We start from the raw sequence: 26210 nt of genomic DNA on the forward strand, positions 1-26210 counted from the left end.
TGCCTAACCAATAACAAAACCAAATTCATTCCCCGAAAAATTAAATTCTTTGTTATATATTTGTTTATTAGCAACCTTTCAAAAGATTCAGGCATGACTACAGTATAAACCATCTATATCCTTTAAAGGCTAAATGTCCTCCTTAACAAGTAGTCTCTCTAAGTGACTCTAAACTAATGTATATAGTATTGTAGAATTATTGCATTTCATCTTGATATTAAAAGTAATATTTGTTAGTTCCACAGGACTCTTAATTTATATTAAGCCTTTAGAAAGATAGTCACAAATCTCCCAATAGGTAATGGTGATTGTGTATATTCAGACCAGCCTTCTGCACATTGTTCATGTTTTAAAAATGAATCTCTTTCATAGCTGCAAAAGAAGGAGCTGGTGCTGTTGATGAAGAGGACTTTATTAAAGCATTTGATGATGTACCTGTTGTGCAGGTAAGTGAGGATAGTATTTGAGTTTGATTAAAAAACAGGTAAGACTGACTCTTTGAATTCCATTTTTAAGTAGGTGATACGTGAAATCCCTTCCTACGTGAGTAGTTTTACCTTTCAGGACTACACGAGATCTGCCATTGCACAGTAGAAAAATTGGTGCCTTTTATAGCTGAAATGAAGAGCAAAAGTTAAGACTCAGTGTGATCTTTCAGTAAGAGCTGGAGAGAGGTTGCTTGCTTGCTCTAGTAATAATTTTGTGGATTAGGTCACATAAATGTGGGGGAAAAACAAACAAACAAACCAACAATGATTAGATTAGGTGTGAGAACAGAGAAGCATGTTTATTTAGGGCCTTTATTTTTTTAAGACAAGTTGTAAATTTCAAGGAACTGGGTGTCTAAAAAGCTATAAAGAATGGATTAAGAAAAGCTCAAGTTTATGCCATCCTGATGCTTCACTTAAGTACCTAACAGACAAAGCAGCATTTGCTTGTAAGGTTGGGGTTCACACATTTTAACTGCTGTGTGCCTCAGTGTCATCTGTTGTTGACTGGGGGCTAATAACACTTTCCCTCGGCCTACATGGAATGTGGTGCTCTGGATTCCTGTAGCACTAAGGTCCGTGTGATCACTTGGTACCTGCTCCTGGGTTGCCATGTGTGTGTAAATCAGATAACTGGCATTGTAGGCTCAGGTTCATCCTTAAGTCCTTGGCCTCCCCAGCTTGCATCCTTCTTGGCTGATTATTCCCTACCTATCTTATTAGTAAGATGTGAGTGTAAATGAGAGAGTAGACTTGAAGAGATTTATAAATAATGCTAAGAGTAAGATTGTTCCCCAGCTGGCTTCTTTCTCTTCTGTACATGAAGTTGTCTGTTGAGTTTGTAGTAGAACTGTGTTTGAAGCATGGTTATCCACCCTTGGCATCAATCTAGTGGGTATATATTCACAATGGGAAAGACACTCATTCTAAGACAAATCTGGCTAGATGTTATAGGACCTTCTGAAAAAATGACATTTTTTTTTAAACTTTACTTGCTAAAGCTCTTGACTTCATGTAATTAAAAACTAATCTTTGTTTATTCTGTAATTTTTCTTACATTGGTTGTAAATTAATTTTGCTTACAGATTTATTCCAGCCGAGACCTTGAGGAATCCATAAACAAGATTAGGGAAATATTATCTGATGACAAGCATGATTGGGAGCAAAGAGTAAATGCTGTAAGCCGTTGACTTCATGTGATTACATTTTCATTGGATTTATTTAAATGTTCTAAATAATTATGCAATTGGGTATATAGCTCTGATGAATTTTAAATATAAAGTACCATATTTACACTTAACCCTTTTAGTAGAGTACCTCACTTCTGTTTCTGTTTCAAAAGCATGCCAACCTATGCCGTTATGTATGTCCTGTACTTTTAACAAAGACCTAATGCGGAGCCTGTGGAGACAGCCTCCACTCTTGTCTTAGTCAACATTTAATTGTAATTGTTAGCCAGTAAATTGACTTTTCTTAGTAGCATTTTCAGTGTGTGTCCCTTTCATCCTTCCTTTCTTCATATCACTTGCTGGAAAGTTCTGTCCCTTCTATTTAAAAAAGTAGATTAATGAAAAGTGGGGTGAACATTAAAATGAGGGTGTGTCTTATCTGAGGAAAGCTGTTTTCCAGTGGTCGGCTGGCAGGAAGTGAGGCAATAAAATTACAGCCGTATTCCACTCAGACTCAGATTAGCCTTTCAGGAATGCCGCAGTGGAGGACACTGTACAAATGATGACAGGATGGCTTCCTCCTTTGACTCCTTAAACAATTGTCAGTTAGAGTCAGTTGTTGGGGAAGATAAGATTTAGGGGAGGAGTTAAAATGAAGGCTTTTGTTGTTTTATCATTAGCACGGAACCTATAAAGACACAAATTTGTTTTCAGTTAAAAAATACATTTTGCAGAATTTTAAGGTACTGCATATAAAAATAATCCGTTCTTTTTGTGATACGTAGATTTATGCAGTATGGTAGCTGATATTGAATTGGCTCAGTTCTTCTGGAGAGCTTCTGATATCAATGAACTTTGATGTTGATTGCTCATATTTGATGGTTTCTGTTGTTTTGTATATACTGTTTGAAGAATTGCTTTGTGTGTCTCTGAATTTTCTCTGTCCCATCAGCTAAAAAAGATAAGATCTTTACTTTTGGCTGGTGCTGCTGAGTATGATAACTTCTTTCAACATTTGCGTCTTTTGGATGGAGCCTTTAAACTCTCTGCTAAGGACCTGCGGTCTCAGGTAGTGCGGGAGGCTTGTATCACCTTGGGGTAAGGACTACCATGCTTGATTCTCACACATCCTAAATTAGCCTTGTTGCAGCGCTTCTGGGATGGTCTGTGGCAGATGGCTAGCAGGTCTCTCTAATGTGCCTTCTGACCTGTCCCATTTATGCTGCTGTTGGCACTTTTATACTGTTACAGTGCTTCCTGCCTAATGACAGAAAGTGTGACAAGAGTTTCAGTGGTACTCCGTGACTTAGCTCTGAAGCCTCCATTATAAACTTGGAGCAGTTATTACTAATAATACAGAAAAAAGAAATTTTACAAACTTCTCTTTCTCAGCTTTTCCTTGATTCTGCTGTCTGGATATAGCAGGATTATCAGAATTTTTCTTTGTTTCTAGAAGAGCACTGTAGCTATGAAGTTAAAGCCAAGGCATATGCTCCAGTAGAATTTTACCCTAGCGAAACCTGTTATCAGCGTTTGAAGCTGGAGCTTCTGTGTTAGAAAGTGTTTCCGAACAGCAAAGCAGCAACAGGAAGCAGATGCTGCCGCTGTTAAGTATCAGATGTGGAAGCATGTATATCATGTACTAAAGGCTTTTAATGGGGCAAAAGGAAGAAAAGGGTGGGGGGGGGGTCTTTCATATTTATATTTTATTAGTATATGATCAATTTGTCTTTTGCTATTTTAAGATTAATGTGTTGGAAATGATTTATTTAAAAAATAAAAAACCACAAACTCTTGGGGCAGTGGCTCTTTGCCAAGTCCACTGTGTGCACATTGGAAATATTTTGAAAGTATCTGACTCAGACCTTTGCTTTTTGTCTCTCAGTAACTTTAAATGAAAGCCCTGCGATGTTAAGAGGCTTATATGCTTCAGTGTTTGCAAGAAATACAACTACAGTGCAGTTTTCATTTCTCATTGTAGGCATCTGTCATCAGTTCTGGGAAATAAGTTTGACCATGGAGCTGAAGCCATTATGCCAACTATCTTTAATTTAATTCCAAATAGTGCCAAAATTATGGCCACTTCTGGTGTTGTAGCTGTTAGGTTAATCATTCGGGTAAGTATATTTGGGGGCCATACATAGAGTAAGCAAGTAGTAAACATGGGTGGTTGATAAGCCTTATTAGAGGCACTTTTCATTAGCATGATTATAAGTAGTTGGAATCATGTTGCAGATACAAATCAGCCTCTCCCTCTCCTTAATTAGATCCTATATGAGCCTTTTACATTTCATAATGTGAATTATGGATATGGTATATGCTTACTGATATGTTGATCATTTATTCGTCATTGACTTTAAACATTTGAGCATCTGTATCTGCTTCGGTTTGTACCCAGTTCTTTAGGTCTCCAGATTGTACTCCTTAATTTCCAGTCATTCCATTTTAGGTATTTGTGCTTGTGGCTTTGTTATTCACCTAAAGTTTTTATTTAACTAATTGTGTTTAAGCTGATGAACAAAAGATTCCTTTCAGTGTTCTAAACACTCATTTATTTAAGTTTAAATAATTATCCAAGTAATTTATGTACAAGTTTTCAGTAAAACTTAATAGTTCACAAGAGCTTAAAATGAATAGACCCCACATGACCTCCTCTCCACCTTGAAGTCTCTTTTGCCCAGAGGCAGCCCTTGAAACTGGGACTTGATGATGCTAAAATCTTTCTGGAATATTTCTGGTTATTGTGGGTCACTTACTTGTGTTATTTTTAGTCCCTATTATTTGCACTGCCTACTTGAAATATTAAATCCAAAGCCGTTGTTGGACATTCCCATTGAAACTGTATCAAAACACATCGGTCTGCAGATTCCTTTTGAACTCCCTTAGATCTCTACTGCCAGATAATTTAGACTTCCCACCAATGGTTTGTTCTGTTGCTAGAGCTATTTATATGTCATTGGGTGGTCTGTTGAGGTTCTGTAATGTTGGCATGGCCTTTGGCAATATCCAGTGAAATTCTAATCTAAATACATGTGCTTTAGGTAGTTGAATAAGGAAGTGTGGTGGTTGTCTTAGTTTTATTTTATTTTTGTATTTCCAAGTGTTCACCTCTGTTTTTGTTCTTTTCTGCAGCACACACACATCCCTAGGCTAATACCTGTCATAACAAGCAACTGTACCTCTAAGTCTGTCGCAGTTAGAAGGTAAATTTTTAAATAGCGTCCTCATTATTTTTGAATGGTTTAAAAACCAAAACAAATTCCAAATTTGCCTCCGTGGAAACATTCATGTTTGAAGTTTTAAATTTTATTTCAGATCATTGTAATAAATAGTTTGGATTGAGGGATCATGATCTGAATAGTCTGAAAGATAAATTTGGACAGCCTCTATTATTCGTGTGTATATGTGTGTGTTGTGTGTGTGAGAGAGAGAGAGAGCATGCGTGTGTGCAAGAGAAGGGCGGGAGACAAAGAATCTGTGTCTGTGTGTATGTGAGTTAATGGGAGCGGGTGGTGTACATTTTTTCTCAGTCTCTCTAAATCATTGGTGTACCCTTCTCTGAATAAAAGCAGTAACTGCATGCAAGAAAAAGAACATTATAAAAATTAATGGCATCTATTTAATATTACTGTCGGTAGTAGGTGATGTATGTTATTTCCAGCTTCCAACAGTGATTTCTGGGGTTCTGAATCCTGACCCAACACCAAGTACCAGGAGATACCACCTGGTTAGCTAGCTAGGTCTTTGTTCCCTGGTCCAGATGAGCATCCCTAGATCACAGGCGAGGAATAAGACCTCTGCTCACTGGAATCTGTAGTTCTTGAGAGTCTGTTATAAAGTCTGTGCCCCCTCTTCCTAAGAAAAGTTAGAATAGTTTAGTGTAGATTTTAAGGGGATTGGGGAACACTGTTGAAGCCGCTCGGTGGACCATATCAGGTAATATAGAGTAAGTTAATGGCTGGCTTGGACAGCAGCCTCCTGCTCACATTCCTGGAGTTTGTTGTCTGATCCCAGCCCAGTGAAAGAGCCCTTCACTCTAAGCTTGGAGCACAGCGTACAGTCGCTGCCCACCGTTGCCCTCCTTTCCTGGCATGTCCCCTAGGTCCCGCCATGTTTCCACAGGTAGGGATGCCTGTTACTCCTGAGGCGGCCTCCATCCATCTTACTCACAGCTCTGTGGAAGTCACGAAGGAGAAAGGGGAGTCTCCACCTTTATAAAACTAGGAAGGAAGGAATTGGCACCTTTCACTGGAAAAAAAAGCTTAATATCTAACGGCTTGCTTGTATGTCTCTGAGGAATGTGGTCTGCCTTTACCTCCAGTTTCGCTGCTGCTTCCGGAGATGAGTGTGTGAGCTCAGCAGGGGAGAGGGATGGTAGTGAACTTCAGAACCTGGCAGACTGCAACCGAAGCATTACCTCTTCCCACTGGCTAATTTGACTTGCTTGGAATGAGAGTACTTCCACAGAGGCAGAGCTGTTCCGTGGGCCCAGTAATTGGATAGCGGGGTTTGACACTTTGTGCGACCTTAATAAGTGACACTCATTATTAGATTTTGCTGCTGCCGCTGCTATTGTCACTATCGTTTTAGGTTTTCCAAGAGAAATTCAGAGTGTATTAGGCCGAGTTCCTCTGTTCTACATCCTGTAGAATGTTACAGAATGTTTAGTGTATTAGTCAGCTCTGGCTGCCATAACAAAATACCACACACTGGGTGGCTTAAACAACAGAAATGGATTTTCTCACAGTTCTGGGGCTGGAAGTCTGAGATGAGGGTACCAGTGTGGTTGAGTTCAGCATGGTTGAATTCTTTTTTTTTTTTTAAAGATTTTATTTATTTATTTGACAGACAGAGACCACAAGTAGGCAGAGAGGCAGGCAGAGAGAGAGGAGGAAGCAGGCTCCCTGCTGAGCAGAGAGCCCGATGTGGGGCTCGATCCCAGGACCCTGGGATCATGACCCGAGCTGAAGGCAGAGGCTTTAACCCACTGAGCCACCCAGGCGTCCCCAGCATGGTTGAATTCTAATGAGGGTCATCTGCAGGTGGCTGCCTTCTCACTGTGTCTTCACAGGGCAGAGATAGAGACACAAAGAGCATGCTCTCAGGGGTTTCTTCTTAGAGGGGCACCAGCCCCATCATTACAGCCCCATTTTCATGACCTCATGTGAATCTAATTACCTACTGAAGGCCCCATCTATTGGGCCCCTATTGGGCAGTTGGGCTTCAACATACAAATTTTGGGGCAACACCATTCAGTCCCCAGAATTTAACAGTTCTGGCTTCTGGTGCTAAATGACTGGTAACTTGCATCCACTATGGCAAGAGAAATGTCACCCCTTTTACCCCTTTCTGAGTCCCTTTCAGATTGCTCTTCTTATATTAGTCAGGGTCTGCATCGGTCAGAACCATGCATCTTCATGCTGGAAGAAGTACCTTCAGAGACGTAAAGAGAACCAAAGAGGGCAGTGGCACCCAGGCAGTGCTCTGGCTCTGATGTACTCAGCCAGTACCTAGCTCTGCTTTGTAGAATTTGTAAGAACTGGACTGCACAGTCTCTCTGTCTTTGAGAAGTTGATCGTTTAGATGGGGAGATTAAAAAACAATCATGCAAAGCAACGTAAGAGTGAATTATAATACCTGTATTGGGAATTTAGAAATTCAGAGAGCAGTGATTAAAGCCAGCTAATATATTCCTACGATGCTTCATAGACAAGTTGAAAACTGAGTTGCATTTTGAATGATGAGTAGGAGTAGGTAAAGAGACAAGTTCTAACCTGATGTGTTTAAATATTGATGTGTTAAACAATGCCAGTATTGATACTGCTTCTTTGTATGTTCGTCTAAAAAGTAGAAAATAAAACCTAACTTACAGGGCATATTTTTGAACAAGCTAACACACATTTAAGACCAGAATTAGCACCAAAGATGGCTTTATTCACTAAGAGATAGATAAACAAACAAAGCACACATATTTCTTAAAAAAAGACAAAAATCAGCCCAGGAAATGACATGAGGAAGAAGGTAGAATAAACACGGCCTCGGTTGAGGCTGGGTGGGGAGAATGACAGAGGAGAGAGTGTGGGTGTGGGTCAGTGTCTCTCCTTGGAGAAAGTCTGTTTCACAACCAACTCTCAACGCACGGGCACACGTGCACCCTGTTGCCAGTCCTAGGACTGGGTTGGATAGCTCTCCTGTGTGTTTCTAAGAAGAGCCCCCTTGTATTTCTGGCACATGGGAACTGTTCCTTGTGTTTCTTGCTTGATGGTGTATGTCTTGGTTCCCATTGTTATCCGTACCATCTAGGGTAGGGTTAGGGTTTATTAAAGATTTATTGAGTAATTAATTATATGGATTATGATGTTTTGAATTGGGAGGACCATGGGAATGCAAGTCTGGTCATTAGAGAAAAATTACCCTCTGGTTTGTTTCCTTGAGTAAGTTTCTAAGACTATGAAGATTTACTGCCACAAGGATAAACAGCCTGGACTTCTGGAAAGTTATAAAGAGGTAGAACTCGAAGTGGTGATGTAATCCAAAGGAGATGAGACCAGAATTGTTTCACTGCACAAATCAGGCCAAGAAAGATTACAAAAGTGAAACGGCTTGACAAGAAAGGAGGCTGAAAGATTGAAGAGGGAATTAGAGGAGTAGTTAGAGAAAAATCTATTTTAAGCACTACCTGGGATCTTCTTGGGAAAATTTGGAAAGCACTTTGTTTTTCAGGACTTTTTTCCCCCCTTTTTTGCACAAGGCATTCTGTGAAATTAGTGCAAAGACCAATTCCCTGGTTCTGTAATAATATGCGCTGATCTTTTTTGCTTATGTATGTCCTATTTTAACATATTATTTGAGGTAGTATAAAAACAAAGGACAGCAATAGGCCCTTTCAGTAATGTTGCCACGAAGCTCCAGTTTCTGATTTGAGGGGAACTTTTATATCCTCTTATATCTATATAATTACATATATAATACATATAAAATTTGTGTGTGTGTGTATATTTTATATACATATATATATATATATATATAATAATCTATATAATTTTTCTTTTCTGATCACCATAGTTGCTAAATTACTTTTACTTGCTTGGGTTTTTAGTCAATGCTGATTCCAACTGTATATTCCATTTTTTGAATCCTAATAATTAGAAGAAATTTAACAGGTCTAAAAAGTAGTGTGGGAATTAAAAAAAGCTTTTGTTTTCACTAACATAAAAATGACTGAGTTACCTATATTTCCTTTACACTTTTTAGGCGCTGTTTTGAATTTTTAGATTTACTTTTACAAGAGTGGCAGACACATTCACTGGAACGGTAAGCATTTGATTTGCAGGTTTATTTCCTCTCTGAAATGAATTTTGAGATTTAATGCCTTGACAAATGGCCCAACCTGCTTTTTATAAGAATGGAAGGAGTCTAAGCATTTGTTTGCACGACTACATCTGTTACTTCGTGAGGCTCATAATATTGGCAGAAACGTTTAGTGAATTTCATTGATTGCAGTTTTAGTGTGCCTAGAGATGTGGACAGATGTACACCATGTCAGCTAAAAGCCACAATTAACCTTTTCTTTAAATTAGTTTTTAACTCCAATATAGATAACCTGCCATGTTATTTTAGGTGTAAAGCATAGTGATTTAGTAAGTCTGTACATTAGTCAGTGCTCATCTGACTAATTCACTCAGTAAGTGAATTCTTAATCCCTTTCACCTGTTTTACCCATCCCCCCCATGCCCCTTCCCTTTAGTAACCATCAGTTTGTTCTCTGTAGTTAAGAGTCTGTTTTTTAGTTGACCATTTTCTTTGTTTCTTAAAGTCCACGTATGAGTAAAATCATATGGTATTTATCTTTCTGTGACTGACATTTCACTTAGCATAATACGCTCTAGCTCCATCCCTGTTGTTGCAAATGGGAAGATTTCATTTGTTTTTATGGCTGAGTAATACTCCATTGTGTATCTATTCGACATCTTTATCCATTCATCGCTTCCATAATTTGACTATTCTAAATAATGCAGCAATAAATATAGGGGTGTATGTATCTATTTGAATTAGTGTTTGTATAGCTTTTGGGTAAATATCCAGTAGTGGAATTACTAGATTGTATGGTATTTCTGTTTTTAATGTTTTGAGGAACCTTCATATTGTTTTCTGCAGTGGCTGCACAGTTTGCATTCCCACCAACGGTGCATGAGCATTCCTATTTCTCCACATCCTTGCTAACACCTGTTGTTTCTTGTGTTTTTGATTTTAGCCATTCTGACAGGTGTAAAGTGGTATCTCATTGTGGTTTTGATTTTCATTTCCTTGTTGATGAGTGATGTTGAGCTTCTTTTTATGTGTCTTTTGGCCATCTGAATGTCTGTTTTGGAGAAATGTCTGTTCACATCTTCTCTCCATTTTTTAATTGGATTATTCTTTTTTGGGAGGGTATTTGAGCTGTAGCAGTTCTTTATATATTTTGAATACTAAGCTTTTATTGAATATGTCACTTGTAAATATCATCTCCCATTTGGTAGATTGTCTTTTGATTTTGTTGACAGTTTCCTTTGTATGCAGAAGCTTTTTATTTAAGAGTTGATTTTTGCTTTTGTTTACCTTGCTTCAAGAGACATCTAGAAATATGTTGTTACAGCCAATGCCAACAGTTATTGCCTGTGTTCTCTTCTAGAATTTTTATGGTTCCAGGTCTCCTATTTAGGTCCTTAATCCGTTTTTTGGATGTTTTTCTTTTTATCAAGAGGGAGAGAGAGAGAGAGAGAGAGAGACATGCACACACACAGGGGAGAGGGAGAGGTGAAGAGGAATAGGGAGAGAGAGAGAATGAGAAAGAAAATCTTAAGCAGGCTCCATGCTCAGTGTGAAGTCTGACATGGGGCTCTGTCTCACAACCCTGAGATCATGACTTGAGCTTAACTGACTAAGTCACCCGGATTCCCTAGTCCTTAATCCGTTTTGGGTTTATTTTTGTGTATGCTGTGAGGAATTGGTCCAGTTTCATTCTTTTGCATGTAGCTGACCAGTTTCCCCAGCACCATTTGTTGAAGAGACTGTCTCTTCCTGTTGTGTATTCTTGCCTCCTTTGTCGAAGATTAATTGACCACATGATCATGGAATTATTTCTGGGCTCTCTATTGTGCATTGATATATGTGATAATTTTTGTGCCAGTACCACACTGTTTTGAGTATTACAGCTTTATGTAGTATATCTCGAAATCTGGAATTGTGATACCTCTAGTTTAGTTGTTCTTTTTCAAGATTACTCTGCTTATTCGGGGATTTTGTGGTTCTGTACAAATTTTAAGATTATTTGTTCTAGTTCTGTGAAAAATGCTGTGTTGATATTTTGATAGGGATTGCATTAAACATAGAGATTGCTTTGGGTAGTGTGGACATTTTAACAATATTTGTTCTTGGGGCGCCTGGGTAGCTCAGTTGGTTAAGCATCTGCCTTCGGCTCAGGTTGTGATCTCAGGGTCCTGGGTCCTGCTTCAGTGGGGAGTCTCTTTCTCCCTTTGCCTATTTTTTCTTGTTTCTTGAGGTAGACCTATATTCTACAAACTTCTCTCCTAGACCAGCTTGTACTGCAGCCCAAAGATTCTGGACTGTTGTATTTTCATTTTCATTTGTCTCCATGTATTTTTTTTATTTCCTCTTTGATTTTGTGTTTGACCCACTCATTGTTTAGGAGCACGTTATATAACTTCCATTTATTTGCAGTCTTTCCCAATTTTTATTGTGGTTGATTTCTGATTTCATAATGTTATGGTTGGAAAAGATGCATAGTCATAGTAGGAGTTTGATCTTTTTCAATTCATTGAGACTTGTTTTGTGGCCTAATATGTGGTATATTCTGGAGAATGTTGTGTATGCACTTGAAAAAAAATGTGTATTTTGTTATTTTAGAATGGAATGTTCTGAATATATGTTAGAGCCTTCTGGTTCAATATGATATTAAAAGTCACTGTTGCCTTGTTGGTTTTCTCTTTGGATGATCTATCCATTGATGTAAATGGGTTGTTAAAGTCCCTTGTTATTATATTACTATCGATTACTTGTCTTTGTTTCTTATTAGCTGTTTTATATATTGGGATGCTCCCATTTTGGGTCCATGAACATTTACAGTTGTTACATCTTCTTGTTGGATTAGTCCCTTTATGATTGTATACTGCCTTTTGTTTTGTTTTGTTTTGAAAGATTATTTATTTAGAAAGAGAATACGAGTGGGGGTAGTACAGGGAGAGAGGGAGAGAGAATTGCAAGCAGGTTTCATGCTCAGCACAGTATCTGATGTGAGGCTCAATCCCACAACGCTGAGATCATGACCTGACCAAAACCCAAGAGTCAGATGCTTAACTGACTGAGCCGCCCACGTGCCCCAGATTGTATACTGTTTGAAAGTCCTATTTTCTCTTTTATAAGTGTTGCTGTTCCGGCTTTCTTCTCACTTCCATTTGCATGGTAGATGCTCTTCTGCCCCTTCACTATCAATATGTATGTTGTGTCTTTAGCTCTGAGTCTCCTGTAGGCAGCATATAAATGGGTCTTGGTTTTTATCCATTCTGTTACCCTGTGTCGTTGGATTGGAGGGCTCAGTCCATTTACATTCAGAGTAGTTACTGATAGGTAGGTACTTACTGCCATCTTGTTATTTATTTTACAGTTGTTTATGTGGTTCTTCTCTGTTCCTTTCCGTTCTAACTCTCTTCTCTCATGGTTTGCTGACTTTCTTTAGTGGTATACTTGGTTTTCTTTCTCTCTCTCTCTTTTTTTTTGTATATGTATTACTGGTTTTTAATTTACATATGCCATTTTATGCATATGGCATCTAAAGTTGATGGTTGCTTAAGTTTGAACCCATTATTCATCTCTTTCCACATTTTAGGTATATGGTGTCATACTTTATATCCTTTTAACTTGTGAATCCTTTGACTGATTTTTATAGCTATACTTAATTTTACTGCTTTTATGCTTCCTCCTTTTTTTACTCCTGCTTATGGCCTTTCCTTTCCACTTAGTGAGCCCACTTTAACATATAGGGCTGGTTTTGGGGTTATGAATTTCTTTAACTTTGATTTGTCTGGAAAACTCTTTATCCAGCAAGGCTATCTTTCAGAAGAGGAAAGAGAATATTCTTGGCTAAAGGGTTCCCTCCCACCCCCAGCACTTTGAATACATCATGCTACTCCCCTCTGGCCATAAAGTTTCTGAAAAATCAGCTGATAGCCTTAAGGAGTTTCCTTTCTATGTAACTATTTTCTTTTACTGCTTTAAAAATTCTCTCTTTATCACTATGTTTTGCTATTTTAATTACTGTGTCTTGGTGTGGACCTCCTTTTGTTGTTTTTGTTGGGAGCTCTCAGTGTCTCCTGGATCTGGATTTCTGTTTTCTTCCCCAGATTTGGGAAGTTTTCAGCTATTCTTCAAGTAAATTTTCTGCCCCCCTTTCTCTCCCTTCTCCCCTGGGATAACGTATAACATATAGCAAGTGTTACTGTGCTTGATGGTGTTGCTGAATTCCCTAAGTCTGTTTTCATTTTTTGTTTTTTTTTTCCTTTCTCCTCTTCAGTTTGATTGCTTCCCATTATTCTGTCCTCCAGTTGCTGATCCATTCTACTTCTCTAGTCTATTGTTTATTCCATCTATGGTATTTTTAATTTAGTTATGGAGTTCTTCATCTCTGATTGGCTTTTTTAAATGTTTTCTGTCTCTTTATTAAGGTTCTTACTGGGGTCCTCCACAATTTTTTTTAAAGTCCAGTGAGTATGTTTATGATCATTCCTTCAAATTCTCAATCAAGCATATTGCTTATCTCCATTTTGCTTAGGTCTCTTGCTCTGATTTTTTCCTTTTCTTACACTGGGAAATATTCCTCTTTCTTCTCACTTTGTCTAACTCTGTGTCTGTTTCTGTGTGTTAGGAAAGTCTGCTCTGCCTCCTGCCTTATGAAGAAGAGGTCCATAGTGCCCTGCAGGGTGGTGTCCCCTGTTCACCCAAACTGGCACTTGCAGGGGGGTCTCCATGTGAGTTGCATGTGCCCTGCTGTTGTGGCTGAGCCACTTTTTTGTTCAGTCCAGTCATCCGCAGTGGCTCTGCCTGTTGTGGGCAGCATTGGGTACCCATGTTGTTAGGGAGCCAGTCTGGGCCGTCCTGGGCTTGAGTCACATTCATATCAGGCATTTGCCAGAGATGCAGTAGCACCAGACTGCTGGGACTTTCTTTCTGCTATGCCCTGAGAAACTTTCGTTGGTAGGTGGTGCCTACAGTTAGAGCTGCTATCTGGATCCAGTCCGCTGCTGGGGCCACAGTCCAGCTGGGGTGGGTGGTTATCTCCCCAAGTCAGGGGTCACTTTGCAGAGGGGCCAGTCCATCCCAGCCAAGCCTGTGGCACTGGTTTGGATGTGCTTCGGCCAAGGATCTGTTAGAGGGGAGAGGGACCCACAGTGCAGGCAGTGTTAAGTTTTGCGTGGGTCTGCTCTGGCGGAAATCTGGATCCAAGACCTGGCCTGAGAGGTTATGTCCGCAGGAGAAGGCAGGCATACTGTTACCAAGATAGGTGGAAAGTGTTGGCATGGAGCTTGTTCCTACAGGTGTTCATGTGTCTGGGCAGAGGGTGGAGCAGGGAAATGGTGTCCACCAGCTCCTTTGTCCCTGGTGAAGTTTCCCCAGAATCCCCACCCCTCTGGCTCATGCTCTGATGTGAGTAAAGCAAGCTCCCTTGTGTATACCGCAGGTGTTTTTCCAAGTGCTGCTTTTATTACAGTATCTCCAAGGGGTTGTTTGTTGTGTTCTTTAAGCATGGGGACTCAGTTTCCTATTTCCCTCCTACAGATTTTAAAGTTTTAAAGTGTTAAGCTCTGCTGATTGTAAGACCTCACAAAATTATGCCCTTCTGGCATTCATGTGGGTTCCCCATGCCTGGGGTGCTTGGTGTGAGGGTTTGATCCTCTTCCCTCTGTGCGTCCCCAGTATTTCTCTCTCCTATAGAAAGTTTGTGGGCTTGTTTAGCTCCCTACCCCATCTGTGTGCTCCCTGCCTTCTTCAGTGTGGCCTTTTCTACATTTAGGTGTGCAGAGTCTGGTCTGCTAATCTTCAGATGTTTCTGGGTCATTTACACTGATGCAGGTGATACCTAGTTGTATCTGTGGGAGGAGATGAGTTTAGGGGCCTCCTACTCTGCCATCTTCCCCCGAAGTCATCCACAATTAATTCTCGACTCTCATCCTGGCGCCCGACATTCGTCCATTCCAACCAGGAAGATGTTCCAAGCTGCTCTTGGCAGGCCAGGTATAACTCTTAGATCCTTAAAGGAGTTTCACTCATCTCACAGTTCTTTTTGATCTCCCAGTATCAGAAAGTCAGCAGTTTTCTCTTTATTTAGGTTGGTGTTGGTACGTTTCACATCATCATGGTGAAAGGTAGGATTGTGGCAGAATTCTTGAAGAAGGATGTCTCTTAATTTAAAGATTCATTCTTTGCCGTTTTTAGTTCTTTTGAATTAGAGGTGCCTATTATTCCTGGTGAGTTAAAATTGGAGAGCTAGATGATGGTGGTGTGCCACCCAGTTTTGAATGTTACATATTCTGAGAAGCTGTACAGCATACTAATCATTTTATTAGTGACATTTTAACGAAGTACTTTTGGGAGTCCCATTCCATACTGCAGGGGGCAGAGAGTACACAAAGCCATTCCTCCTGGAGGTAAAATTTTCATCTGCAAATACCTCGAATCTACAAGATAGTCATGCATTCTTTTATCTCTTGGTTATTGTATCCTCTTTATTTGGTGATAATTTTGGAATTTAGAGGTGGAAAATGGAAGGGGGGTTTAATGTGAGGACACGAGTAGAACAGTCATGTGTTAAGAACTCACACATAGCCTCGTGTATTTATCCATTCCCCTCCTCGCTCAACATCTGCCTCTTAGCGGGTACACGCTAAACTGTTACTGAATGAAGGAATGAGGCAAAGACTGAGCGGGCCATAAGATGGTAACTTACTCTTTGTTCTGTGAGACTAACTCATTGCAGCCTTCTCTCTTTTCTTAAAAATCTGTTAAACATTCAAAGAGACACTTTAATAACTTGCTCTCAGCCAGGGCAGAACATAAACTAAAGAGAACAGCTATTTATAAAATTGTGACATGATTTTATAAATTTGTTCATGTTGCATAGCAGTACTTGAAAAAAACATTATGTTTAGTTACAGAAATGTGATGCAGGTAGCCTCTGCAGCATTCTGATGATTATTACCTCATAATTTCTGTAGAAACTACTCCCCGCCATGGAAAGGTAGAGCCTTGTAGCCTTGTTCCTTGGGTTGCTAAAAAGTTGAGCTAAATAAGTATGAAGTAAGAAGACTCAGCCATTATCTTAAAAACTTGGGGTACTTAGGTGGGGGCAGCTGGTGGAGGGCAGGGGGACCCTGGGACAGAGGTAGAAGTTAGGAGAGTGGCAGGGAAGGGAGCTCAGATGTCTCAGCTGCGTGTTGGTTGACTCACTGGGCACAAGTGCCAGTCTGAAGTTCTCACACTTGTTTTTATCCACTTAAGACTACATGGTAATGATTGTTACTGCTTTCTCTTCTGAATGTCTAGACATATATCAGTATTAGCCGAAACAATAAAGAAGGGAATACATGATGCGGATTCTGAAGCAAGGATAGAAGCCAGAAAGTAAGTATTAACTGTACACCACTTGTGTTTAAATTCACTCTTTTTAAGTTTCAGGTGTTATTTAGATTGTGTTATTAAAAACTCATTAAACTGCATGAATATGTTTCATTGATGGTGACTTTGAAATATGACCTCAAAAGGCCATGCCATGCTATTTCTCTGCATTTTTGATTAGAAGGTTCAGGTGCCCAGGCCTGAAAGACTGACCGATAGTATGTGAATATAAACAGGACTGAGGGATGCAACAGCATGCTCATTTTTAAATTTATGACAAATGATTATGTGAATCAGAAAAGCATTTGTGTGCACACTCAGCATATTTTCTTCCTCATGAGGCTCTGTTAGGAGCCAGGTCATAATCCAAAGGGACCTTTTGCTTTCCTGGGAGAAATCGCAGTCCCAGAGATCCTTCCCCTGTGACGGTCTCTTTGCAGGTTTCAGGTGGCTGCCAGGGAAGGTGTGCAGGTGGTGAGGGGCAGGCGGGTTGAGGAGATGCTGGGGATTCCTGCAGAGCGCATTCCTGCAGCGCTGACTTGCAGTTGCCAGGCCACTCGCAAAGCACTTCTGCCATCAGGCGGGTCACGCTTCGGTCACAAGGCAGTGACCATGCATTCCGTGCCTCCTGGGAATAATTTTGTCACTGTGACTGTAAACGCCAGGAGTCAGATGCTGAGACTTAGGCCGTCTTGGGCCGTGTGTGGAGGAGTGCTGTGAGTGATCTGTGCTTTCATAAAGACCGGCTCTTGTATCAGACACAGGTAGCCTCTTTTCTCACTCACCTGGAATATTAACATCTCATTAGTGGCAGCGGTACCTCCTGACCAGATCCCTGTGGCTCTTGGACTGCTCTCTCCATTAAATTCTATTCCCCTGATTTCTTTTTTTTTTTTTTTTTTTTTAATTTATTTATTTGACAGAGAGAGAGATAACAAGTAGGCAGAGAGGCAAGCAGAGAGAGAGAGGAGGAAGCAGGCTCCCCGCTGAGCAGAGCGCCCGATGCGGGACTCGATCCCAGGACTCTGGGATCATGACCTGAGCCGAAGGCAGTGGCTTAACCCACTGAGCCACCCAGGCGCTCCTATTCCCCTGATTTCTGAGGCTTTCGGAGGACCTCACTGAAACACTCGAGAGCTTACCAGCTCAGCTAGTTCCTACCAAAACGAGTGACGTAGTTAGTTGCTCACAACTCTTAGGAATAGACTTGGCAGTGACATACATAGGCTGTTTATATTCTCGTATGCATTCTTCCTCTTCCCAATTTTTTCTAGTTCTCTTGTCATGCCTGCAATACAAATTTCAAGTAGCTCAGAACATCTTTGTGCCTCTCTTGTGCATGTTGTCTGAGGCGCCTGTAAATACTTCTGATTGATGAGTGTCAAATCACTTTTATAAAAGCTTCCATGGATGAGCCCTGTCCGTATTGTGAACCTAGTTCTGGACATTTTAGCTCCACTGTCCCGAAGGCTCCCCAGTCTTGCAAGTTAGGCCCTTTAGTTTCCATTTTATAGGGGAGAATGAGATGCAGAGAAGCCCAGGAACTTGCCCCGTGTCAGAAGAGCCAGTACAGTGTGGTCAGGGTCCATCCCAGGCTGCCTTTGTCCACCCTCCCTCACCTGGTGCTGCTTCTAGGGGCGCTGAACCACAGAGTGCAGTCCTTGACCACCTTGCGTGGGGGGCCACGGAGTTCGGTGGGAGCCCTGTGCAATCCTGACTGTAGCACACTGCGTGTCTCCCCTAGGTGCTACTGGGGTTTTCACAGTCACTTCAGCAGAGAAGCAGAGCACCTGTACCACACCCTTGAGTCCTCCTACCAAAAGGCCCTGCAGTCCCACCTGAAGAACTCCGACAGCATCGTGTCTCTGCCGCAGTCTGACCGCTCATCCTCCAGCTCTCAGGAGAGTCTGAAGTAAGCACTTTAGCCATCCTTTTTCATTCATGGGAGAGTTTGTATGGAAGGATTTGCTACATGACACAAATTCCAGCTGTGTTTTTTTTGTTTTTGTTTTTTAATGTGTACGTGCCTGTTCTAGTCCCCCCCTTTGTTCAGATGGGCTCTGCTCCTAGGTAAGATGCTGTGGAGAATGGTAAGGAAAAGGCGGCCTCGGTCTCAGCAGTAAGTAGTGTTGAGCTAAATTCATAAGGTAGGCCTAGAAGACAGGCTTGGAGTGAAATAAGTGAATTATTCACAGGGTCTTCTAGGAGAATATGAGTGTTCACTTGGAGACGAGTCTGGAAAGAGGGAGGGTGTTAGAAATCTGTGAGTAAATGTATTATCGTCCTCACTCTGGATTTCTAACTTCTGTCTTGAGTTAGGACTTCTCTCTAGATGTTTGGAAGATAGTTTGAAATAGAATGTTAAAGCTTTGACGTCAGGGGTTTATAAGATTGTGGTCCCAATTACCCTAGAAATGCAGAAGACTCTGAAATAATTCCTTCGTTACCGTAGTTTCCTGCTGTTGACTATACTTGTGTGAACACGGCAGAGCGCACATTTGATAATAACTAACATGCATGTACGTTTATTTTCAGCCGACCGCTCTCTGCCAAAAGAAGTCCTACTGGAAGCACCACCTCTAGAGGTAAGACTGAGTGCCATGGTGATGGCCATCTTGGGGCAGCCTCTGTTTCTGTGCAGCGGCGGCTGCTCCGCCACTGGCAGCCAGTCCCCTGCTTTCAGGGGCCTTTCAGGTTTGCAGAGCCTTCTGCTGTTGGTGCTCTGGTTGTGCCCAGCACAGCTCTGCTGCCCTAGCGGCCCAGAGCGGTGAGGAACATGTGTAGAAATGCAGCCCTGGGACCTTTCCACTTGTTCCGGTTACTGAACAGGAGAGTGAGGACAGCTGGTGACGCCTCGAGCAGCAGCAGCAGCAGTGTGATGGCTATTAGAGGTGGGAGAGTAGAATGTTCCCAGAGAGCAGGAGGGTAATTGGAGTCAGGGTGCCTAAGCAGGCACAGGGTGAGAGACTGGCCAGATGTGCGTGCTTTTTCATTACCTCACTCCTCACATTAACCAAAAAGAGGGGCCGTTGCTTTGGGGTTTATAGTCTTTGGTTACAAGAAAACAAATGGAATGGGTATGTTGGCTGTAGTCACTTAATTTCCTTCAGCGCTGGCTGAACTGTCTTCAGTGACCAGGAGATACAGCGTGTCATTGCTTATGCACCCCAGCCTTTGTTAAAACTTGCTAAAGAAGCTTAACTTCTTTACTCTGACTCAGTTAAGTATCCCAGCTCTTGATTTCAACTCAGGTCTTGATCTTAGGGATGTGAATTCAAGCCCCACGTTGGGCTCCATGCTGGGCAGGGAGCTTACTTTTAAAAGAAAGAAAAAAGAAGAAGAAAACTTAAGAAGAGCAAAACAAATTTTAACAATGCATGTTTACAATTCTAGTGTAGTCCCTACTGATGTTTCCTTCCTTACCACTCAAGCTACTACAGTTAGTACCAAATCCGTGTCAACGACTGGGTCCCTCCAGCGGTCTCGAAGTGATATTGACGTGAATGCAGCAGCCAGTGCCAAGTCTAAAGTGTCTTCGGCCTCGGGCGCTACGCCTTTCAGCTCTGCAGCGGCCTTGCCTCCTGGGTCATACGCATCCTTAGGTAACCAGACTCCCACCTCCTTCCTCCTGCAGCTCTGCTGTTAGAGATTACAGTTAGCCCTGCTCAGATTTATTTAACAAATTATAAAACACAATCACTGAGATTTTACTGTTCCAGAGCTGATATTTAAGTATAAGTAGCTCTGTGTGTTTACTGCTGATTCCCAGCCACCCTTTGTTGAGTGTTCCCTTTCTCTGGAGCATCGTCCCTTTTAGTGACGAGTAAGTACCTGTGGGCTCACACACAGTGTGTCACATCCTTCAGCTTCACTTCTCCCTTTGTGGCAGCCCGGCCAGCACCTGCACCACCTCCCATATTGCCAAACTGGCTTTTACCCCCTCGTGCCATTGGTGGGGCAGAGTCAGAGGGTTTAGTGAGGGAGTCACCAAAGACTGTTGTAGTTAGGTGTATCCCAAATTAAGAATACGACTGGGGTGGCACAGGTGTGGGGTGCAGGGACCCCAGCAGGGGGCATCTCTAGAGAAATGTGGTGGATTCCGTAGAACAGGGTTGGTCTTGCATTTGTCACCTTGGGAGGACAGTGTACTTTAACAATGGCCAAAGGATTTTTAAAAAACTATTTTTAAAACAGTTCATATCTGACAGAATGGAATGTCAGTTTTTCCACAGACAACTGAACACCCGTATGTGAGGCTGATCACTGGTTATATTTTATTTTTGTTAGAGCAAAATCATTCAAGCCAAAATCTGGGGACTTTGCTGGATGGGTTTTATTTTGCATTTTATGGAAATTGAATACATACAGCTTAAGCTTCATGGAACATTGAGACTGAATCACTTATGTGGTTTACAAACCAGTTCCGAAGTCATTTCTGAAACTAATGTTCTGAGCATGGAAGCCGAGTGAGAGAGCACCGAGAGGTGATTACGGGCCTGCCACTGATTAGCTTGGTGGCCTTGAATGGGCCTTGCAGTCTCTGAAGCTGGTTTCTCCACCTAATTAGTTGTGGTAATAGTCACCCAGCTCAGACACATGTGAAGGATCAATGAATGGATATAAAAGTCCTTTGTAAACTATTGTCCTGTAAGGTGAAAGAAAACCAGATTGTGCTAGGACCATTACAGTGAGAAAGGCCTGTGTTCTGGAACATCAAGTCAGTTAAGTCATTCTTATTTTCTCTAGGGAGATACCTCAGACACAGGTACCTTTTGATTAAAAAACCCACTGAGTGTTCTTGCTTTCTAGCATTTTAGTACTGTTGGCATCACCCCGGAGTGTTAGGACGTTAGATTGGTAGGTAGTCGTGGAGTAAGGGGGAAGTCAGTATGACTCTCTCCTGGGTAGAGTAGCTTTTTTTGCTTTCGGTCAGTTCTGAGTATGTACCCCATGTTTCAATACATGTGATCCGCCTTGAGTGTTTGTCATCAGTATTTGTTTCATCGCTTGAAAATTTGAGTAAAACTCATCTTTTAGAGTACTCAGTAGTCTTTGTTTCTTTGTGCGTATTTGGGATATTTTAATAGGAACCATGTAGACTTCCTCCCGGTACTTGTAACAGCACTGAGGTCTTTTGGCCTGATGATACAGAATTGACCTCTTAAAACCCTGAGGATAAATTTTCAGCCCCGCCTTAGCTCTTCTTATCACAAGACTGGAATAGTCCATTCTCTCCCAAGAGAGTGACTCCCCCTGCTTGCCTCATGTTTTGAACCACAAAACAACAAAACCCCCAGAAATTTAACATAATCCTACTGAGGAATTGTTACGATTACTACTTGGGGTGGCATGTTACATCTGTACAGAAGTGTAGCATCGAAGCTGACAATCCTTTTCCGAACTTCTAGAGTCCAGACACGTGAGGGAAGATACGGAGTCCGTAGGCCTTGACGCAGGTACCCCGCTGTACAGCTTCTGCTGCTCTTTGTAGTTGGGATAGGCATCATTGCTAGAGCCAGCTTCTGTCAGCTTCCTACTCGCCTCTGTTCTTTGGGTGACTCTTCAGTACTTTAGTGTTTGGTTTCTCCCCCTCACACTGCTGGTACTTGGTTCTATGAGAAAGAAACTCTGAAGAGGATGAGGGTTGGCTAAAACAGAAAATCAACACCTTATCAACCAAGGGGCTACCCTGGGTTGCCATGTTTCGTTTTGTTTTCCAAAAGCCAAAAGCCACATTATACTAAAGCTGATTTTAATACAAGGCACACTTATTCGCTTCAGAATCTGCTTTGCTGTTGAACTTGTTTCTTTTTTAGTTTTATTTTAAATTGTACTTTTGCTTTTTTAGTAGCTAATAACATTCTGCTTTTTAATTTTTTTACTGTTACTAACTGTTCCCTGTTATCCCTTCCCTTGTTTTTTAATTTGCTTAAAGACGGTACTTCCACTAAAGCGGAGGGTAAGCGGTTTGTTTCTGTGATTGAGGTGTGTCTCGCCTTTACCTGTCCTCTGTGCTCACTGAGTGTTGCCTGGTGCCCACTCGTCCTCACCGAGGTCTCTGCATGACACGTTGCACGTTCCTCCCACTCTTCTTTGTTCTGTTTCCCCGGCTCTTTGCCTTTCCTTGACCTGAGTTCTCCTTTCCTCCCTTGTTCTGTCATGGTTCTGGTGATTTTGTCACTCAACGTGTGCTATATGTGGTTTCCGGCGCCCAGCCCACCCCGGCCAGGAGCATCGCCAAGACTTTGTGTGCTGCCGTCCTGTGGGCTGCTCGTCTCAGATTTTGTTACTCCCCAAGCATTCCCTTTGTAACTCTTTTTCTTTCTCTTTACTTTTGTACTTCTGTGGGCCTCTCAGGATTTGCCTTTCCTGTTTTGAAAATAAATTCAGTGTCATTATTTAGGTGAAAGGCTGGTAACAGTTTCAGGTAATATACAGAAATTTTAAACAATGCTTTTCTCTTCCCTAAAGATGCTACTGAATTATACGATATCATTTTTATTTGTGTCCCTGACACGTACCCCATTCATCCATCGACCCTTGTTCTTCTGCTTGCCGGCTGTGTATTAAATGCATTCCATGTGCTGTGTTTGGCGCTATACACAGGATCTAGCATGGAGAAAGAAAAACACGCCTCCAGATCCACTGTGGTTTCTTTTTATGCCATTCTCCAGAAATTCTTCCTGATTGTACATTCTCTTTTGACTTTCAGACCTAATCATATCAGTTTGTACAGATCTTTCATTAGCACATGCTAGACGAGACGAGACTATCCCTTTGCACAGTCTGGCTGGAAAGCAGGATAATGCCTCAAGTAACTGAAATTTAGAGGAACCTCATCTGCTTCAGTGGCTTAGACCCACACACCCTCACCGTAATGATTTAACAATTAGAAGCTGCTTGTTAACTTGCATACATTATTTAGCTGTTCTAAAAAGGTAGCCTGCAAAGTGGACTGGTGCTTTCTTTATACATGCAGTTCATGGTACTTTTAATCGATACACTACTTCCTCAGGGTACCTCCTTAAGGAAAAGTTAGGAATGGAGTTTTTTTTAAAGGATGAGCATAACCTCAAGGTCTTTGTTCTTCGAATTGAACCTCATCACAAGAATTACTTGCAGCTTGCTAAAGGAACAGAGTCCTGGGTCCTTCCTCCTGAAATCCTGATTAAGTTTGGAAGGAACAGTAGAATCTGAATTTTCAGTAAGCCCTGAAGGGTGATTCTTCGGGGTGGACAAATGTGAGAAGTGAAAAGTTCCCCAAATGAAAAATGGACAAGAAGCCTGTCACAATGAGGATCTCCTTCCTGAGAGTAGCAGACTCTTGGGGCTGGGTGTGATTTCCTGCACTTTTTAGCACATAACGAGTAATTGTACATTTCTCCTTCCCAAAGAAATGATCCTACGTTATTTCTTCAACCTGGATGAAAGAGGAGTGGAGTGTGGAATTCTGGAATGTAGATGGAATGGGAGGATGGTCCGAGGGAGATTGTTTTTTTTTTTCCAGATGCTTGAATTTCATACGCTTATGTGACAGAGTTGAAATCAGCCTGCTCTTTTCCCCAGCGCTGGGAATTTTTCACCTTTCTTTCTTTTTATCAGTTTTTTTCTTACCAGTGCAGAGCAAGGTCAGAAGATTGCCTACCCAATTACTGTGCCAGAGACCGGGGATGAGGCATCTCTTTCTAGTTTTTGCCATAGGGAAGGTGGGAGAATGAGATGGGGCCCTTTCGTTGTATCAGGTTCAGAATCCCATGGAAGACAGAAAGACAGCCTTAGTGAAGGGAGCCGGTGAGCCTTGTTCCCTGCGTCCAGGGGCACGCAGGCTGGCAGGGGCGGGACATCAGGCCTTCGGCCCTCGGTGCCCACGAGAGGGAAGGGACAGAGTGCGGGGGACTGCCTGCTCCAGCACACCTAGCACCCTCTGGCTGTGAGGCGGTGAAACCTAGCCCTGCTTGGAAAAGCCACACACGGTTCTTAGAAAAAGGCATGAAACATCATGACTCTCAGGAAAGAGTAAATACCATGTGGTCCTGAGTTTCCTGTCTGAAGTTTTGGAATCCTTACGGGCCTTTTAAAAATTTGTTAATAGTAATAATCTTAGGAAGCATTTTCCTGTCTACTTCCTGAGACCAGAAGAGACAGGTGCTTTCATCAGTAGGAGACAGAGATATGACTGGGAATCAGTCGTTGGATGCTCTAAATTCAAAATTCACATTTGAATTCTGGCCACTTCATTAGTGGAGGTATGGAGCAAATACATCTCATGTGGGAGTTTCTTTATCATACCCAACAAATAGCCTTGTTTACATTTACAACTAGTCAGAAAATACTTTTTTGCGAAGAACCCATAGAAACTCATCTTGTGGACGAAAGTTTATTTCCAGGTTATCTTTGTGTAATTTGGGGGGATTTAGAAGGACGCATTTATGTTGTTGGTTCTGCTGCTCGTGGAAAGTCTGTGATGGGATGCTTCGGCTTTGAGTCCCATCTAATACTCAGGATTTTTAGTTAGTATGGTTTAGGAAATGCCCTATTCATATTTTTTCCTGGAACACATAATTTTAAATGAAGGGTTACTGGGCTTGAGTGACCCATGGGAGCTGATGACCTACTGATCACATCAGAGCATAGATGATCATACATTATTAAGTCAAAGATGGTTTTGAGATTACAAAATCAAGATAACCATATAGCCTTGTCTGCTCTTCAGGGGAAGGAACTTAGATTTTAGTTCACTTTTACTGGTACATAAAACATTTGGTATTGCTACATATTTATCCAAGAGCTCTGAATTTTAAATGACTGACTTTTCTTACACAGTGAAAAAAAAATAGGTGTCTGTCGGAGTAAAAGAGTATTAAGGTTCTTTTAGTTTTATCTTTAAAAAACACGAGGAAAATTTCCTTTGAGGGAATCATACTTGTAGGTAACAGAATTTATAAGGGTTCGACTGCTTAGATTTTGGTTTTATCAAAATTGCCACCTATGAGTAGAGGTTGGTTTATTTGTGCCCTGAAGCCATGAATTTGTAAAGCAGATACGTATGCCAAAAGGCTCCAGTGTGATGAATGGAGATTTACATACAAGACCATTTAATCTTTATAACCTCTAAATTGAGAATTGCCTGAAATTCCGAAACATAAGGGGACAGAAACCCTAGTGGCATGAGGCTGTCTGATAAGTGATTTTTTTAAAAAATTGCCTTAGATTGAATGTAGGAAAACCAGACCTACAAGTTAAACTGGGTACATAGGTTTCATTTCCTATTTTGAGGGCTCTTCTAGAAGAATGGTGGTGTGGTTGAGAGAAATTCTTCAGGAGCTCTTTTAAAAAGCTACTCAATATGGATGTTCTGTCTTCATTCTGTGAAAGTCAAAGGCTGTTCTCTTTCAGCTCTTTGTTTTCTTCTGGGTCTGCTTTTCTTTGGATGGGTGTGTTTGTTGCTTTTCCATCTCCAGAATTTTTTTTTTTTCCTGTTGGTTAGTTCTCTAATACCTCATATTTCTATTTCTCTTATATACCCTTTTTTTTTTTGTCATGTCTACTTTCTATCTCTGTCGTAACACAGTATGAGTGAATATGAATGTTAGTAACAGGTCATAATATAGAACTGAAGTATATTTTTACTCTGTTGCATTTGTTGAGTAGATTTTGTTTTTCTTAAAGACCATGGAGTATTTTATATCATTTCTTTAAAACATATAATGGCGGGGCGCCTGGGTGGCTCAGTGGGTTAAAGCCTCAGCCTTCAGATCGGGTCATGATCTCAGGGTCCTGGGATCGAGCCCTGCATGGTGCTCTCTGCTCAGCGGGAAGCCTGCTTCCCTTCCTCTCTCTCTGTCTGCCTCTGTCTGCTTGTGATCTCTTGTCTGTCAAATAAATA

At 41.4% G+C, this 26210-nt stretch overlaps 1 protein-coding gene across 5 annotated transcripts in view; it reads left to right on the plus strand.

The window, feature by feature from the left end:
- The window catches only part of CLASP1 (cytoplasmic linker associated protein 1), a 271575-nt gene that overhangs the window by 151151 nt on the left and 94214 nt on the right, over positions 1-26210 (plus strand). For 2 of the 5 annotated variants that reach the window (XM_059166604.1, XM_059166606.1), the window contains exons 10-20: positions 373-446; positions 1574-1666; positions 2610-2755; positions 3639-3774; positions 4790-4860; positions 8912-8971; positions 16253-16330; positions 18069-18236; positions 18860-18909; positions 19756-19926; positions 21733-21780. In XM_059166604.1, the coding sequence (XP_059022587.1) occupies positions 373-446; positions 1574-1666; positions 2610-2755; positions 3639-3774; positions 4790-4860; positions 8912-8971; positions 16253-16330; positions 18069-18236; positions 18860-18909; positions 19756-19926; positions 21733-21780 (1095 nt within the window). Of the gene's footprint in view, positions 1-372; positions 447-1573; positions 1667-2609; positions 2756-3638; positions 3775-4789; positions 4861-8911; positions 8972-16252; positions 16331-18068; positions 18237-18859; positions 18910-19755; positions 19927-21732; positions 21781-22259; positions 22284-26210 lie in introns of all 5 variants that reach the window. The other 3 variants (XM_059166607.1, XM_059166608.1, XM_059166603.1) reach the window with 2 other exon arrangements.

Source organism: Mustela lutreola, chromosome 3, assembly GCF_030435805.1.
Source record: "Mustela lutreola isolate mMusLut2 chromosome 3, mMusLut2.pri, whole genome shotgun sequence".
Classification (NCBI taxonomy): Eukaryota; Metazoa; Chordata; class Mammalia; order Carnivora; family Mustelidae; genus Mustela; species Mustela lutreola.